Source organism: Ananas comosus, linkage group 3 (assembly GCF_001540865.1).
Source record: "Ananas comosus cultivar F153 linkage group 3, ASM154086v1, whole genome shotgun sequence".
NCBI classification, from domain to species: domain Eukaryota; kingdom Viridiplantae; phylum Streptophyta; class Magnoliopsida; order Poales; family Bromeliaceae; genus Ananas; species Ananas comosus.
This window is the reverse complement of record NC_033623.1, coordinates 12,885,187-12,903,664: the sequence shown is the minus strand read 5'-3', so window position 1 is coordinate 12,903,664 and position 18,478 is coordinate 12,885,187. Positions and strand designations below refer to the sequence as shown.

The 18,478-nt window shown below is 37.7% G+C and overlaps 1 protein-coding gene and 1 pseudogene across 1 annotated transcript; one reads left to right on the top strand and one right to left on the bottom strand.

Moving 5' to 3' along the window:
- On the top strand, positions 9,650 to 11,566 carry LOC109708323 (annotated as a pseudogene).
- LOC109707062 (probable fructokinase-7) lies at positions 13,536 to 18,364 on the bottom strand. The gene is made up of 7 exons (XM_020228128.1): positions 18,073 to 18,364; positions 16,389 to 16,609; positions 15,563 to 15,775; positions 15,287 to 15,484; positions 14,729 to 14,869; positions 14,427 to 14,543; positions 13,536 to 14,067 (listed from the first exon to the last, which is right to left on the bottom strand). Exons 1-7 carry the CDS (start codon positions 18,089 to 18,091, stop codon positions 13,906 to 13,908), a joined length of 1,071 nt encoding a protein of 356 aa, XP_020083717.1. The 5' UTR covers positions 18,092 to 18,364; the 3' UTR covers positions 13,536 to 13,905.

Sequence of the window (18,478 nt, the reverse complement as noted above, 5' to 3'; positions counted from 1 at the left end):
ACCCGGGATTTTAATCGCAAAAAAGATTCCGTGGCGCATCTTATCATAATATATATATATATATATATATATATACAGAGAGAGAGAGAGAGAGTTGAGCTAGAATACTTTCAAAGGTACCAAGGGGTTGGTGCTTTTGAATTTTTAGTCATTGAATGGAAGGATGCATGGTTGAGATGATGGTGGTAGGTGGTAATAGGTGGAATAGTATTTGATCCAAAAGTTATTAGTAATCAAGGAGTAGATTCAATGGCTAAAAACTCAAAAGCATTAAGGGGTTGGTGCTTTTGAGAGTATTCTATCTCAATTCATATATATAAATATATATATATATATATAGAGCTAGGCTGGTATACTATCGGTAGCACGGAGACCTCCGTGCTACCAAGTTGTTTTCAATGATGCTGCTTCCAAATTGATGATCGGCTCCGTTAGACTTGATCTACACTATTGAAAGTATTTGAAAACTAAATTTCATAATTTTTTGGCATCATTTACCTATCAAACAAGTAGTCTAAAAATTAACAGCTGAAAATAAAAATTTCATAAAAGATGATGATAAAAGACTTGAATTTAAGATCAGAGATATTGATCTTACTCTAAATAGTGAAAAAAATTTTCTATAAAAATTTCATCAAATTTGGATTGTTTTATACCGTTAAAAATCACAAACGCATCAAATCTATCATTAAAATTGTCAATTTTGAGACCTTTTGATCATTAGCCAAATGATGTCGAAAAATTATGAAATTTAGTTTCCAAATACTTTCAATAATGTAGATCAAGTCTACGGAACTGATCGTCGATTTGGAAGGCGCATCATTGAAAACAACTTGGTAGTACAGAGATCTCCGTGCTACCGATAGTATACCAGCCTCTCTCTCTCTCTCTCTATATATATATATATATATATACATCATGTGCTTGCTGCTTTTACAAGTACTATAGCCAAACTCTCTCTCTCTCTCTCTCTCTCTATATATATATATATAAAGAGAAAAAGATAAACAGCATGTAAAATCGCTGCGTATTTTAGAGTTAGAATAAGAACCTGACAATGTATTCGAAAAACACTGTTAGCGAGCTAATTTCCCAGGTATAACAACAATTAATTACTCAGCTTTAGAGTTCATATCGAACTTGGATTTCAATGTTCCAAATGGGAGATACAGTTACAGCACGAATAATTAGATACGGTCGACAAACGCAGATGCGATTCAGATAGTTGTATATTTATGTTTTGCGTAACCTAACTCTTTGAAAAGGATATTGAACTTAGCTGCAAAAGGTCCCCCACACGATTCGATGCCCTCTTTGGTCGTACGTCACACCATGTGATGAGAGTTACTCCGCCATTAGTGAGTGTCGAGCAATTTGACGCATCCATACTTTGCCTCCATGTTTCGTGTGCCACTAAAATATTGAACTAATGCACTCGTACAGGATAAATCTCTCACGCGTACTCGATTAAAAAAAATAATTTTCTTAACCAAATTCACTGAGGACTGAATACTCCAAATAAAATAAAATAGAATAAAATGCCCCACTCCTCCATCTTCGGATTGGGTTCCATCCATCGAATCTATGTATCTATCAACGAATTTAAATAGTGACTACCAACTTAAAAGTATAAATATTGATTACATGATAAATGCAAATTAAAAATATAAAATTTACAATAGAAAAACTATATGACCACCACCTTAGCATATACAATAACATAATAATTAAAATTATGTTTAGAAAGTCTAAACACATATAATATAATTGCATAAATATATACAATTAGTCACATAACATATATTACAAGTATAAAACGCATATACCTATTAAAATATATTTTTCTCTTTGCTTTTTTTGATGTTTAGTTATTTCACCAGGTCTTAGCCCTGATAGGGATATGAAAACTATTCCACATCCCATTCACCAAAGAATTAGGTTTGATTCAAGTATGGATATTACGTATTCGGATCCATACTCAAAACTTAAATAGGTAAATTTTTTTATCCATATAATATCTATTTTTAATCAGGTTCGGATTGGAATCGGTATACCAGGTATTTTGGACATCTTTAGCAACCGAGGAAATTGAATCTTTTTTTATAAGAAAAGTATTAAGAAGCTAATTAGTCCCCTAGCTATAATCCTAGGTACGTACGTAATAGAGTTCCTTCCCATCTGGGACGTAAAACTTTTTTTTTTTGTAATAATCTTAGGGTATTTAAGGAAAGATGGTCTACCAACCATTCCCTGTACACTTACCTTCTTCATGGACAAATCATCTTTGAGGAATTAGATTGGCTATCTCCTGTACTGAGATCTTGGATCTCTTTATTACCGTGCGATGGTTGTTACAACAACCTTCATATATTTGTGGTCTCATTGTTGTACCGAGTTCAATGTCGTAAGATTCAAGGCATGTCCTGCGAGTTGCCTACACTCAATGCACCATGCATGGACCGCTTCAATTCTCACCATCCAATAAATTACATTTCTTTTCTTTTATTTTTCAAATTTTCTGTTAAATGATTAGATTGAAAGCACGAGATGAATGATAAATTCTAAACAGCGACACTGACATGGTAGAAGAGGTGTTAACAACAAATATTTATATTTTGATGGAGCATTTTCTATGCCAGCAAAGAGAAAAGGATGCCAAAATTAAGAAAACAACGTTACACAGTGCACAGCGCTTGGGATAGAGTAGTGAAAGAATGTTAATATTGTACAGTGAATGAAACATTTGCTCTAGTAAAGTATGAATATATATATATATATATATATATATATATAGAGAGAGAGAGAGAGAGAGAGAGAGAGAGAGAGAGTACGTCTCCAATATTTTCGAAAGTACAGAGACCTTGTAAGTTGTTTTTGATGATGGAGCATCCGACTTGGCGATCGGTTTCGTTAGGCATGATCTACGCTATTAGAATTATTTAGAAATCAAATTTCATAATTTTTTGATATCATTTACCAATTGATCAAAGAGTCTAAAAAATGACTATTTTAATGACCGATGTGTCATGTTTTAAAGTTCAACAGTGTAGAAAAATTTAAATTACATGAAACTTTAATAAAAAATTTTACTTAATATTAAGAGCAAGAACAATACTTCCGATTTGAAATTTGAATTTTTTATCACTATTTTTTTTTGAGATTTTTATTTTCAATCGTTTATTTTGAGCTTACTCGTTCACTAAGCAAATAAAGTCAAAAAATTATGAAATTTGATTTTTAAATAGTTTCAATAGTGTATATCATGTCTAACGGAGCCGATCGCCGAATCGGATGCTCCATCATCGAAAATAACTTACAAGCACGTAAGTCTCCGTACTTTCGAAACATAGAACCCTAGCTCTCTCTCTCTCTCTCTCTCTCTCTCTATATATATATATATATATATATATATATAGTATTGTTTTTGCAACCAAATTTGGTTGCCCCCTCAACAGTAGATCAGCTAGAATAAGCTCATCAACTTATCTTTTTTCATTTTTATTGACATTCTTTCAGGTTTGATTCTTTTGATTTAAGTTATTCTTATTATTTAGTGCTTTGTGTTATCAAATAGTAATAAATTGTTAATATTGAGTGAACACTCATGAAAACAAACTATTTAATCTCCTTTAACATTTTTAAATTCTTCATTGTATCTATTGTATGAAAAAGAATATTCCTGTAAGAAGATACTAATTAACAAGTTGTCATAGTCATGAGAATCTAATTGTTGGCCAAATTGTGAAGGGTCAATATTGTTGTATCTATAATATACTTACTTCTGCAAAAAAAAGAATTAAAAGGCGTGAAAAGGAATTTTTAATTGGCGACATCATGTCATAATATTAAGTCAACCTACAAAATTTAGAAAAAAATCCATAATGGTACATCTCCAAATATAGAGGGTATAATTTTACACTTTTATATTGATAAGTGGTTTAAAAATATCTTTGCATTGATATTAGTTGTTAAAAATAAGAAAGGACAGACAGGACCAATATGAAAGTCTCTGAGTAATAGGGTATTCAAACTTTAATGTATTGCAATATGTGATTAGAAACATATCTAATTATTGATAATTATGTCCGTAATTAATTTTTAACTAAAGTAACATGTTTGATAATTAGTATTCAAAAATGTTACATAGTTTGGAACTAATTAAAAGTGTAGTTTATTTAAAATTTTAACTATGTAGTCCAATACTCGGACTTGAAAAATCATAACAACTTGGTTTTCAAAACTAATCCACTTTTAAACAAACAGGATGGGAGAGTTCTTTCCGTAATTAATATTTATATTGGATTAATTACTTGAATGTCTGTTACTTGAGTAAGATTGCTTCATTTTAGGACTGTTTGTTGTATATAGTTAAACTTCCATTTCAATTCTAACTGATGTATAATATAATTCGGTGTTTAATTTGATGTATTTAACTCCAATTCTTGCCAGTAGGAATTGAGATAGTAGGCCAAATCGTAGCATCGGAACTATACCAAATTCAGCCACAGTTCAACTGTAGAATTGGAAAGAGTAACTTTAACAAAAGATATGCTTTATCTCCCTTAATTATTTTTTTAAGCACAAAAATATATATTTTTTTATATTGACGGGTGGCGTTTGGTCGAGTTATACCTGATAGGGATACAGGCAATCCTGTCAGGATTACTGTGTTGATTCAGTCCGCTATGTAAATCTATTCGTTATGCCGGCATCACAAATCAAGCAGGAATACATCGAAATATTAACGAGAGGGTCGGTATTATTACATTATTGACACGTAATACTACATATTTATGTAAAATGACAATTTTTACCTTGCTAACTCCTCGGAAACTCTTTTATACCGGGTATTTTTAAAAAATTTTAATGTTAAAATTTTGAATCATGTCAACTTCAATGTTTAATTTTTTATTTTCAAATTCAAATTTTGTAAATTTTTAATTTATAAAAATTTTTTTACACTTTAATTAAATTTATAATTAAATTAAATTTTAGATTTTTAATTATAAGTTTAAATTTTAAATATTTAAATTTTAAACTTTTTATTAATTTCAAACTTCTCAGCATTTTAAATTCAAATTTTTAAACTTCAAATCTTTACATTTAAAATTTTAAAATAAAATATGTATTTTAAATTTTTGTCAAAAAGAATTTTAATTTTAGATCTTAATTTAATTTATATATATTTATATTTAAATTTTTAGATTATAAATTTAAAAATTCTATTTATATTTTAAATTAAAATATTAAATTTATTTTATTGCAATTTACAATTTAAAATTTAAATTAAAATCAAATTAAAAAATTAAATTATTTAAAATAAAATTGGTAAAAGAATATGTTGTAACAATAAGAAAAAGTTTACTAAATATTGACTAAAGACAATTTTGGAATAGGCTATATTTTATTGTTCTAGATTACTAAATTTTATAACAGAACCAGAACATTTGAAAATTAAACCGTATGAGCTACTGAATTCCAGATATATATTACTGCCTATTATTTTTTCAACCAAACACACTAACTGCAACATCAGTATAATCTCATTTAGAATTCAAGATATGCCGAATATAGTCAAAATACTTTGTCAATATTTAATATTCGAACCAAACGGGCCTGAAGCGTTAATCTCACAGCATATACATAAAATGATAAAAATTTTTAAAAATTATTTCTCAAATATATATAATCAAACATTATTTAAGTGGATCACCTTCTACTTACATCCAATCAAACAGCCAATACATATAGTTACAACTGCTGTTTTCAATTGCATCTCAACTACATTATATTGTAATTACATCAAACACCGAACAACCTCTTATTACTTACATAAGCAACCTAATTAACTTTAATTGATTTTGTTATCATTTTTTTCTGAGCTTCCGTCTGCTAAAGGACGGGAAAAAGAAAACTTTTTTAAGTTGATACCTAGCAATATTATACTATATTATATAATTGCTCGAAATGTAAAGCTTAACTTGAATTCCTCCTAGAGACATTCATTAAATTCTTAGAGATCAAGGTACTTTATAGTTGAAGTTCTTACATTTATAAGAAACTTAATTAAATAGAAAATTTGTTATGAGAATTTCGAGCCTAATGCCTGTTTAGCTCCTTAGAAATTTTTTTTCTATCTAGCCCTCTTTTTAAGAAATATTTCTAAGCTTAACCCTATTTGTATAGATCTAGAAAAAAAAAAAATAGCATTATAATTTTTATATTAAATTTATATGTTAATTAGTGTGAGAAATTATTTTTTTTATCCATCCCCTCCATATTCGAAGGCCTCTTCTCACTCTCTTTCTCTCTCTCTCACTCCCCAAACAAACACACCCTCACTCCCACAACAACACATGCACGTGTATACACACACATTCGCTCTTCTCTCCCCCCACTTCTCTCTTTTCAATATTTAATTATATTAAATTTTTTTTATTATAATAATAAAAAAGTAATTTTTTTATAAATAATAAATATATTAATTACTAATTACTAAAATTTTATTATTATTATTATTACTATTAATATTTAATTGATATATGACTTTATAAAATCTCGATATTAATACACATTAAAATATGATACGACTAGACATTATACTAAAAAACTATAAGATAAAATGAACGTTACATTAGATATTGATATACCAATGACTATATTTGATTATAAAAGCTTATTTGGACTCACACTACCGAACATGATGTAAAAATAATATAACTATACAAAACATAAAAATAAAAATAAGATAATTACTATTATTTATGATATAAAGGTGACTGCATTTGAGGTGTATGGTTTTGGGGGAGAAGAGAAAGAGACTGCAGAAGAGGTCTTAGGAACTGGAGGCAGTGAGAGAAAAAATAATCTCTCATCCAGTAACATATATACCTACAAGTTATTTATTTTTTTTCCTGAATCTATAAAATGAGGCTAAATTAAGAATATTTTTAAAAAAACTAGATAGTTTTTTTTTTTTTCATAAGGAGGCTGGACAAGTCATTAGGTCAGAAATCTGCTTTTGAAAGAAAAACTTTCATTTTACTGAGATAGCTAATTGCAACCACCCCCCGCACCCAGGAATCCATTACTCTTCTTCTAAAGCCTACTCTATTTTATTTAGTTCTTGCGGTGTAGAAAATTCATTGTAACAAGGACGACACCTAAATATATATATATATATATATATTATATTGGGTTGAATATCTCTCTCACGAAAGTCTAATTGCTCAGATACATTTGGCCACCAAGGGATTATCACTATAAATAAATTAGCCTAATGGCCAGCCTTTTATCGCAAAGAACACGTATAGAGACTATCCTTCAGATGAGAGGGTGGATGAAAAATATAATTTGTTGTGTTGTATTGGGGTCAAAGTGGAGCTGTGAACCACTTATTTACGCAATGCGTGGATTAGTGATTTTATTTAGATGATCAGTGGAAGGAGTCAATTGAGGACTTGTCGGGGATGATGTGAGATCCACTATGGAACAAGTGGCATAGTGCTGTCGTCATCTCGAGCTAGATTGACGGTCTGTGGCCTGCTTGGTGGGTTCATCTGGAACGCAAAAATAGCTATCATTCGTTCCGAAAGGGGCTAACGCGACTCCACTAAATAACAGTGGATAAATCAAGCGGTCGGCTGACCATGTGGAAGAATTCTCTATCGCCCAAACGAAACTATTAATATTTTAGTATTTTTACTATTACTATTTTTTTTTCTTCTCCTTTTGACAGAGGTTTACTTTCTTCGTTGATGTGTTAATTTTATCCTTCTTGTTGATGAAACACATAGAACGCTACTTTTCTCAAAAAAAAAAACAAAAAAAAAAAAAAAAACCTAATGTGTGTTTGAGTGAACGTGTGGATCATTTAGTTTCATCGTCTATTTCATTCACCCAAGTTTAGATATTTGTCAGGATTTGAAATTTATTGCTTTACTTAGCTTATAAGCAGATGGGGTACTTGCCATGATTCGTAGAAAGAAAGAAAGACAAAAAAAATCCGTAGTTAGCATGACGAACCCGGTTCCAATCAAATCTATTTTGTTACTTGCCGCGGGAAAAATTGCTTTAAAGGAGAGATTACAGACGGAGAATATGGGCTGCCAGGCATGACTTCTTAGCTCATGTTGGTTTCTTTGTATTGCGAGTTTCAGTTCGTATGCTCGATCTCGAACTTCACCCCAGATGGAGATAAAGTAGCGTTTTTCACGCGTACACATAGTCAAGACCAATGCTTACAACGTATGATCTAAGCATTTGGTCCGCGTTTCCGATCTTCGAGTTTGCGGGTCATTTTTTTAAAGGGTCAGCACTTGCGTTTCCCAACGATGAAGAGTCTTCTGTGTGCCGAAATGCCGGTAAAAAAACAAGCTCTAATCGTGCACCAGGTCGCCAACAAATTTATCGTATAGCAGTAACACGCAATATGGACGATGATCCACGAACCCGCGCCCCAGTTAAATGAAAACATGAATCGGCAACTGTTATTTACCATTTATCGCCATCAAGCCTGTCAACATGTAACCGAATTGATGAGCCAACGATCGATCATATGAGTCCGACCGCTCGATGGGGCTAGATTTTGTAAGAGCTCCCATGTAGTATTTAAACAACTGAAGAAAAAAAAAAAAAAAAAAGGCTTAAAAAAAAAAAGAACAGAGACATAAGGCGTGCCGATAGATACCCGAGTGTGAGGGCCCGGATGATCCACTACAATTGATTATTTGTTGTTTTGCAAAATAAACTAAGTGTGGATATTTACTTTCACTAAATATTTAATCATACGTTTTATCTACAAAATAAATAAAATATCTATATAAAATCTGAATGAAATAATGGCCGAGTAGGGATTTAATTAGCCATGACTACAATGTTCTAACATGCTTGAGAACGTGGGTCTCTGCTGAGGAGCTTTTTAACGGAATCTCGTTGAAATAGTTTGGCGCGATTCATCGCGCACTAATAAGGATTCCATTTGGATTCGGAATCTACCGGTACCCGATTGGACCAAATGGCACGGTTCAGTCTTTCGCCCGACGTATGTGGACGTTAATTGTGTTATCGCAACGGTATTGGTGCTGCGAAAGCAATCATCAGGCAAAGGAGGCAGGGGTGGGCCCGGCGCGGGCGAGTGCACATTCGGTTTCTTTTACTGCACACGTGTCGCCGCCTCGTAATCTTTCTCGTTCAATTCTTTAACCCTTTTACCAGTTTAATACTGCAAAACAACGAAAGTGGCGTGAGGGTTAGAAGATTATTCGGCTTTCGCTAACCAACTTTCAAAAAATCACCCCACCCCACCGCCCCCCCCCCCCCCCGCTTCCCCAAAACGCCGTCCGCCGTAGTTGGTCAGGTCGCAGCCGATCGGGTATTCGGTGGGGAAAGCGGGGTAGGGATAGCTGTCCGCACAAAAGATTTAGGCGGGAACACCTGGGCTAGACGTGTTTTCACGCAGTGGGTTGGGGGGAAGGGGGCGTCCTGGATTCAATTCTGAAATCGCGGTTGGAACGCTGCTGGCGTGCGCCCACCGACGGTGTGTCGTGCGCGTCACCCGCATACTCCCGTTCTCCCAGTCGCTTCTTCAAAAAACATTTGCCTGCCTTCTTCGTGTTTTAAATACAATAATGAATTAATGATGAGATATATAAATATAAAATAATAATAATAAGGCAGGCAAGCGAGCAACGCCAACAACGCCCGGCGGAAAAGAATAATAAAAATATAGGTTGAAAGAAAAGGAGAAGGAAAAAAAGTTGGTATAAAAGGTGGGGGGGCTTTTCCATTGGAGGAGATTCGGCGGATGGTTGGAAAGGGCGGTTGAGCAAAAGCCGCCGCGAGCCATGACCACTGCATCCTCCCCCTGCTGCTGCTGCTGCTGCTGCGACCTCTCTCCTTCTCCTTCTTCTTCTTAGATTCCGCCTCCAGCAGTCTAGCTTGCGTTTCGAATTCGAAGCCCCTTTCTCTCTTTTTCTCTCTGTATGGCGTCGGGATTCCCGGGACGCGATTCTCGCGGAAGCTACGCGGGGTTCGGGGGCGGATCGGCCGTTCAAATCCCGTTCCAGGGCCGATCGGACGGCGGAGGGGGAGGGGGAGGGGCAGGGGTTTTGAAGCGGACGCTGTCGGAGATGGAGCGGCGGCAGCAGCAGATGGCGCTGCAGCAGGCGCTCTTCCTGCGCTCCGTGAAGCAGAAGATCCACATGGCTTCGCCGCTCTCGTCCGACCTCGGGAGTCTCACCTCCCCCTCCTCGATTTCTTCCGGATGCCTAGTTCAGGGCGGTCCGCAGAGGGGTTGGCATCCGGCCGCGTTGGAGTCCGATCGTAACCCTAAGGCGGCGACCGAGTCCGCGATGCGGAACCAGAGTGGGGCGAAACGATGCGGCAGCTCATCTCGATCTCGGCCGCCCCTTCGCCGTCGTTGCCGCCGCCGCCGCCGACGATGGCGAATCAGAGCAACCCCCTTTCCCCCTCCCCCTCCCCCTCCAACTCCTCCTCCTCCAACTCCACGGCCTCCTCCACCGCTTCGTGCTCCACGCCTCCCCCCTCCAACCCCTCGCGGCAGCTCCTCTCGGCGGAGCACCGCTTCGCGACGCAGCTGCTCCACGACGCCTCCCCCTGCTTCAAGCTCGGCCTCGCGGTCGCCAACCTCGCCATCCTCGAGGCCGCCCGCGGCCACCCGAAGCTCCACGTCGTCGACTTCGACGTCGGCAGCGGCGCGCAGCACGCCGAGCTGATCCGCGCCCTCGCCGAGCGGCGCCCCCGCCCCGCCTCCCTGAAGATCACCGCCGTCGCCGACCCCGCCTACCCCCTCCCCGCCGCCGCCGCCAAGGGCCTCCGGGACGTCGGCGACCGCCTCTCCAAGCTGGCCGACCGCGCCGGGGTGGGGCTCCGCTTCAGCATCGTGAGCCTGCGCGCGGCGGAGCTGGACCGGGCCTCGCTCGGCTGCGAGCCCGACGAGGCCCTGGCCGTCAACCTGGCCTTCGTCCTCTCCCGGATCGCCGACGAGAGCGTGTCCCCCGCCAACCCGCGCGACGAGCTCCTCCGCCGCGTCCGCGCCCTGGCGCCGCGCGCCGTGGCGCTCGTGGAGCAGGAGATGAGCGGGAACACGGCGCCCTTCGCCGCGCGCTTCGCCGAGGCGTGCGCGCACTACGGGGCGCTGCTCGAGTCCCTCGAGGCCACGCTGGGCCGGGACAGCGCGGACCGGGCCCGGGTCGAGGCCGCGCTGAGCCGGAAAGCGACCAACACGGTGGCCCGGGAGGGGCCGGAGCGGGTCGAGCGCTGCGAGCTCTTCGGGAAGTGGCGGGCGCGGATGAGCATGGCCGGGTTCCGGCCTGGCCGCTCGGACGAGGCGTGGCGGAGCCCGGTCCGAGCCCGCTCGCGGTCGACCGGACCCAACCCGAGGTTTCGCGGTCAAGGAGGACGCGGGTGGCTCGGCTTCAGCTGGATGGGCCGGGTCCTCACCTTCGCCTCCGCGTGGCGTTAGTATGTGGCTTTCGCTGTAGCTGTCGCCAACCTCCTCCCTTTTCTCCTCGTTATCTTATCGCCCACCCTGTTTTTTTTTTTTAAAAAAAATATTTCTTTTTTTTTTTTCTTCTTATATTTTCTTATGCTCGCTGTTTTGCTGATCTTGCGATTGCTAATAGTTCAAAAACTATAAATACCTCACACTAATTAATGATGATCGATAATAATACATAATAAAATAACTAGTAGTTAATAATTTCATTATTCTTCTGAGACGATTAATTTGTTGCGTGGTTGAAGCTAGTTAGGCTAAGAGGCCGCGCGTAGGTGACTTGGGTTTTAAGATACCATGGCACGTAAGTGGCCTTAGTCTAATTCTAGTTTTGATGAGCTGGAATAAAGCTGGGCTTGGGGGGTTTGCATGATCTTATTAATTCTCTCCATGATGGGTGGATGAATGGTGGATTGCGTCAGCATAAGAGGGAACTTATGCGGGAATAACGGGTAACTATTCCCGGAATAGATGATGATGACATGGTAGGTGTTCTAGCTAAGATAGCTACTTTGTAGCTCAAGGGTTGGGTCCAATTTGGGAAATGGATGTGAAAGAAAGCGAAAACTATATATATATATATATATATATATTTATGGGTTTCTCACTCCCACACGGGTTGCTTTATTTCTTCTATCTCTATAGGCCCTGTGTAGTGTGTATTCATTCATGTACGACGCATCTTATTTTGTTAATCACTTAATAGTTGGCGCAGTATTATTGGCTTAGAATTTTTCAGTTAAACTTGAAAGAAGATGCCAAGTGCTAAGTGCAACAAGGACCCCACGCAAAGCCAATGAAAATGGGAAAAGGCCACTAGGATGATTGAAAAATAATGGTGAATCCACATCCATTGTGGAACAAAATAATAAAAGCGTTTCAACGTGACATACGTTCCCTATATTTATGGCGCAAGTGGAGTTACACGTAGGAAGTGTGAATGAAGTGTGTGACTACACAAATTCCAAATAGTGCTATTTACACCAAAGTCAAGAGACCGTAATAGGTTCACCACCCATTTGGGTCCGCGGATTTGGGGTGGTTTTTCGTGCGTTGCATCGCTTAATAATAAATATTCATTCATAGTTTAACCCTAACACTTTTCCAAAGTGAAAACGTACTCCATTGTCTTTCCTGAGTAATGTGGAATGGACGCATAACATCTGGTACACTTTGACTCATCTTATATGGTGAAAATCTAGAGATTCTTCACCTCTTAAAAGAGAATTGTCATGCAAGAGAATTCCCTTCCTTTCCTCCTATCAGACCCACTCCAATTGGGACATTTTCAACGTTGTGCGATGCAAATTTTCATCACGTGTCACATACTCACAAGTCACAACACCGTAATGACATTTGCTACGGAAACCCTTTTAAATTCCACAGAAGAGCATGTTAGATGTATATCTCTGAGCTGTTTCTATTGTGATGGATCTTCCCATTAGCGTGGTATGAGAGCCGATCATAAATTCCTGCCGTTTTGCGAGGTCCTGGGTTCTAATATCTCTGCAAAATTTATTAAGTTTTGGATGTAACATGCGAAAGCTGTAGTTCCAAATCATTACAAAATCAAATGGGGCAAGCTCTGCAATGACATGAGCATCTCAAGATAAATGCACCTAAAATAAAAATTTGTAATGGAAACACACAGAATTCTAAAAGTTTAAGGGGGGGAACAAGCTGTGATTCCAACGAAATTCCATTTTGCACTAGAGTATGTTTGCTATAAACTGAGCAGTACTCGCCTTTTACTTGGCTTATTTAGTGCCCTGTTGCTATAGCTCAAATATTTTTTCACCATTTTCATGTAAACTTTACATGTGAGTTACCCTTTTCCGTGCTTGTGCATCTTTGCTATTTGAGCGTGTGCGCGCGAGAATTCGCTTAAAGTCGACTCTTTTTAAAGCCATTTTATCTCTCTCCTGTTGCCATGTGAAGGCCGCACTCTGTTTGTGCCTACACATGATAGGAAAGTGAAAGAACGGAAAAAAATAAGAAAAGAGTAAAGTTGTCGGAATTTAGAAAATTTATCCTCCATAAATAGTTGCTATACTCGGATAACTACAAATCGTCATCGTTAAATATGTTAACTAATACCAACAATAAGTGAGTTCAATTTATAATGGTATAAATCAGACGCGGATAAACAAAGGGTTACAACAAATGAGATACACAAACACTTGGAACATTCATTGATCGCAAAAGATGTGATCCGTACTTCAAAGCACCGCACCCAACTAAAGCCATATAACTCCATCTTTGCATTTATCGAAGCTCTGCTGGCTACTTTCTGTTGTCTGCCTTAATATGAAACAAGTGAACGAGCGACAGATACAATAGAAAGGACTAGCGAATTTCGCCTCCTGATGAGAATGTCGTCGATTAGCTTAGCTGATAGCGCAGAAGCATTGGGGCTGTTCAGAAGCTTTAGGCAGGAGATCAAGGACTGCATCTTTGGTCGGGAGAGCAGGGATCGCTCCGCGCTCGGTGACTGTAATAGCACCGCAGGCATTCGCAAATAATAGAGCCTCCTTTAGCTTCTTCTCATCCTGCACACACAAGATCGAAGTGAGACTCGAGCTGCAGGACTCAGAATCTTCAATGTTCTAGTAGCTTCTATAAACATATGAACAACAGTTTAGAAATGAATTTGGAGTCAACTCTCCCTCTTATTTTATTATGCAGGTTGTCTAGACATGAATCATTAATGTGATCTTCCAAGGGGCTCAACTTTTCGGTCGTGATTAGTAGTTTCCTTCTGTTATAAAACCAACTCTTTTCTGATAGCTAGCACTTGCAATTACAGCTGAGCCTACTAAAAATTTTGTTATTACAAGCATTACAAATTATCAGAGAGCTCGAGAAGTAAACAAGCCCAACCATTAAGCCGGGCGCAGAGATATCTCACCTTATAAAGTTCGAGATCAGAAGCTAAATTGCTGAGGATCCCACTGACAAATGCATCACCAGCACCAGTAGTGTCAACTGCTTTGACTTTAATTCCTTTAACTCGGCCACTGAATTTCTGCAAATAGATCGAATGTGTTAAACAAAATGCGAATAAACAGGGAATTACACATTTTACCTGAAAACGGAGAAAAGAATTCCAGTAAATTATTCTTGTTAGAGCACGAGGAAATTACTTTGGAATCTGCAAGCTCGTTCTTTACGATTAAAGAAAAAGAGGTCTAAGTGGAGAAGACGGATTACCTTAGTGTAATATCTGCACCCATCTTGCCCTTCTGTAACTAGAAGAAGCTTAAGGTTGGCGTGGAAAAGCTTCTTCTGTATAACATTGTCATCATAGGGATCATCACCTTCAGTCAAAAATGAAATCTCATCCTCACTTACCTAACATACCAACAGCGACCATGTTACAATGATACAATTGCACTGTATTCAATATGAAGATGTCGGAAGTTAAGGGGGAGTTTAATTAACGAATTTGTGAATTTGGCCGTAAATCAAATTTGTTAAGAGTCTAGTCATCTATTATGAAGACATAGAGAAGATCTGGAAGGTAGTTTATGTGCTTAAATTTACGAAACCAAAGTTTCTTTGAAATGGTCCGAAGTTATCTTTCATAGAAAGACCCAAAATCTAGCATAAGACTAGACAGTGAATCTCCCAGCATTATGCTAGTTGTTTCCAAGATCTTTCTTTCTTTCTTTTTTTTTTTTTACTTTCACCAAACTTGAGTTTGAACTGAACAACAATAATGTTAATGTAAATGCCACTTGCAGAGAAAGATTAGAAGGAAAATTGTACCTTAATAACATCTGCCTGATCCCATATACTCATGATGCCCTGCCTTGCCGCCTCGCTAGATGGCCACAACGGCAATCTGAGGTTAGGATCATAAGATAGAATGCATCCTGATTCTTTGGCTATTTTTAGCGCCGCCAGATGTGTTGATCTGCAAGGTTCCTCGATTAAGCTGATTGAGCCATAATGAAATATAGATGCCTGCAACAAAAACAGAAATATCAGGAATCATGTTACAATGTGGCCTAGCCCACAGAATTTTTCTCTATTTTTGTTTACCTTTTTGATGAGGTCAATATCAAGTTCTGATTCCTTAAGTAGCATGTCAGCGCTTGGGTTGCGGTAAAACATAAATTCTCTCTCTCCATCAGCTCGTAGGGTGACAAACGCCAGTGCAGTGCGTGCACCAGGATCAAACCGGATGCCAGAATTGTTGACTTTGTTTTTTTTAAGGATGTCAGCCAGCATATAGCCGAATTCGTCCTTTCCTACCTGCAAAGTTTTCAGTAAAATTTTGTTCTACCTGATACTAGAAAACCAATAAGGACTTACGCACAATTATGCAATTTAATCTTTACATTATAGCTGTCAAATAAGGGTAAAGCCTTTGTTGTATACAACTTCAAGCATGCATAAAGTGGAGATATTTCATTCGTCAGTCTTTTATATGAATTTCATTAAAGTAGCATTTCTGTGTTCGCATAACTGACAGAAAATTGGAACAGTTATTGTAGTCTCTGAATCATCTACTAGCTGAAAATTAGAATAATACAAATGGAACAGCTATATTTTGATACAATCACAATATTTCAGCAGCATATTTATGAATGTCTAGTTAACTATGCTCTAGTTGTTATTATATTAATGTTGAAACCACAAAAATCTCATTTCTTTACTTGGGCATGTTAGAGCTGCTAATCCTTAAGAAAAATATAGAAGAGCATATAGACAATAGAGGTTTCTAAATGCTGCCCAGCAACAAAAGAAATACTTAACTTCAGCAGGATCAAAGTTATGAATTCATGCGCTACAGACATACATATGAAAACTGCAAGTATATGAACTTGATTTCTTAAAAAAAATAATGAAAAGCTTATTTAGTAACCTTGCCAATGAAAGCTGATGAACCGCCAAGTCTAGATATACCAACGGCAACATTCGCAGGAGCACCTCCTGGAGCTTTCTTGAATGCAGGTGCTTCTGCAAGAGAAACTCCAGCTACGGTGGGGACGAAGTCGATCAATATCTCACCAAAACACACAACAAGTGATATTTTCTCTTCAGAAACCTCTGTTGCTGCATCGTTACTATGAGAATTCAAGGGACCTATATAATACGAAAGCAGATTAAAGCTTGAACATATTTCTCCGAAAAAAGTTTTCCAGAAGAGCTAGTTTTTTTTTTCGCAACCAAACAGGCAAAAAACTAAAAAAGATATTTTTCATGAAAAACTTTTTTTTTTTTCAAAATTTTTTTTCTAATACTTTTCCCATGAACCAACCAGCTTCTTAGGATGCAGAGCTCAAACTACAATAATGATTCTAACAAAGTAAAACTTAACCAGAAAACCCTTGTTATCAGCTCAATAGATTCAAACAACTTGAGAAATCAATTCGTCTAATAATTCTTAAATCAATCATTCCAATACAGCCGCAGCAGGGCCTTGTTATGCAACACTAGGAGAGGACGGCATCATTTTCATTGATAGAATCAGAATTTGAAAGCAGAGTGTTAACTTTGTAAGATGTACGTGGTCACTATTTAGGAAACAACTATTTGTATGTAAGATATTAAGTTGTTAGACAACGGTGTTTTAATATTTCATATTCAATTTTTTTTTCCTCATACTCAGGCTTTAAAATTTTTGATAGGCCTAGAATGTGAACTGAACTTAAATTAAATAAGAAAAAAAAATTAATTTGTAACACGCACCCTACTATAATGTGGCATGAACCTAATATGGTGACTAAAAGACCGGTCATGGAAATTGAGTTGAATAAAAATTAACAAACAGCCTACGGTATGTTTGTTTCACGGAAACTTGACTTTGGGTTGAGGTGGAGTTCGGTGAAAACTATTTCTTTTCCGCTGTTTGTTTCGTAGTTATGAAAGTAGAGTTTCATTAGTTCTACTGTTTGTTTGGTAAGAAATATATGATGTAAAATTATAATTTATATATAAATAATAAATAATTTAATAAATAAAATAATATAATTATATTTAATATAATTAAAATTTAATTTAAAACAACTAAATTATTTTTTTTATACGTAAATTATAATAATACAACAATAAAACTATGAAGTAAAAAAAAATTAATACTTGATTAATCAATTTTTATCATAGTTTAGATATGTCAAGTTATCAACCGAATAAAAAAATAATTAATACTATAATTAAATATAATTATCTTTATCTAGTGTATTATTTTATTTTATTTTTTTTTCTTTCACCATAATTGACTTTGGCCCACGATAGGCCGAAGTCAATTACGTCATTTCGGGTTAACTCAAGTTTCGGCCGTAACTATTTTACGGCGAATCAAATAACGAAAGTGATAGCTTACGGCGTAAACGACTTCCCTCCTCTCCATTTCCACCCAAACAAACACACCCTTTAAAGCAGGAACGTATCAAAAGAAATTAGATCGCAATGAAAGTGTGAAGTTCTGTGAACCAAACTCCAATATCATATTAGAGGGCTCGAACTAATTTAAAAGCTTAAGTTACCAGACGAAACAAAAAAAAAAAAAAAAAAAAAAAAAAAAAAAAAAACCCCTCCCACATTACCTGCGGTGGCTTCAGCCATCTTGAGCGATGCAGAAAGAGGGGAATCCAAATAGAGAAAGAGGAAGAAAGATTACCGCATTCCACCCCCCCCCCTCTTTCTATCTATCCTTCTCTCCAATTTTTTAATTGCCGGCTATATATGTATACATTACAGTAATCGTCTAAGAATAGGGGAGAGGGGGAGAGGGGGAGAGGGGGAGCATCGCTGTCGTCGAAAGGCAGCCTTTCTCGCCCCCCGACACGGGCGGAAATCTGGAGGCTTCTTGTTTTAGCCCGCCCGCCAGGCCACCTCTCCCAAAACCCCCCAAACCTGGGGTTGTTGTTTTGCGGTGGGCGACGATGCATTCCATACGCACGCGCACGGGGCCACCGTTTTCCCGCCGCTCATGCGCCTTTTGTCCAACCG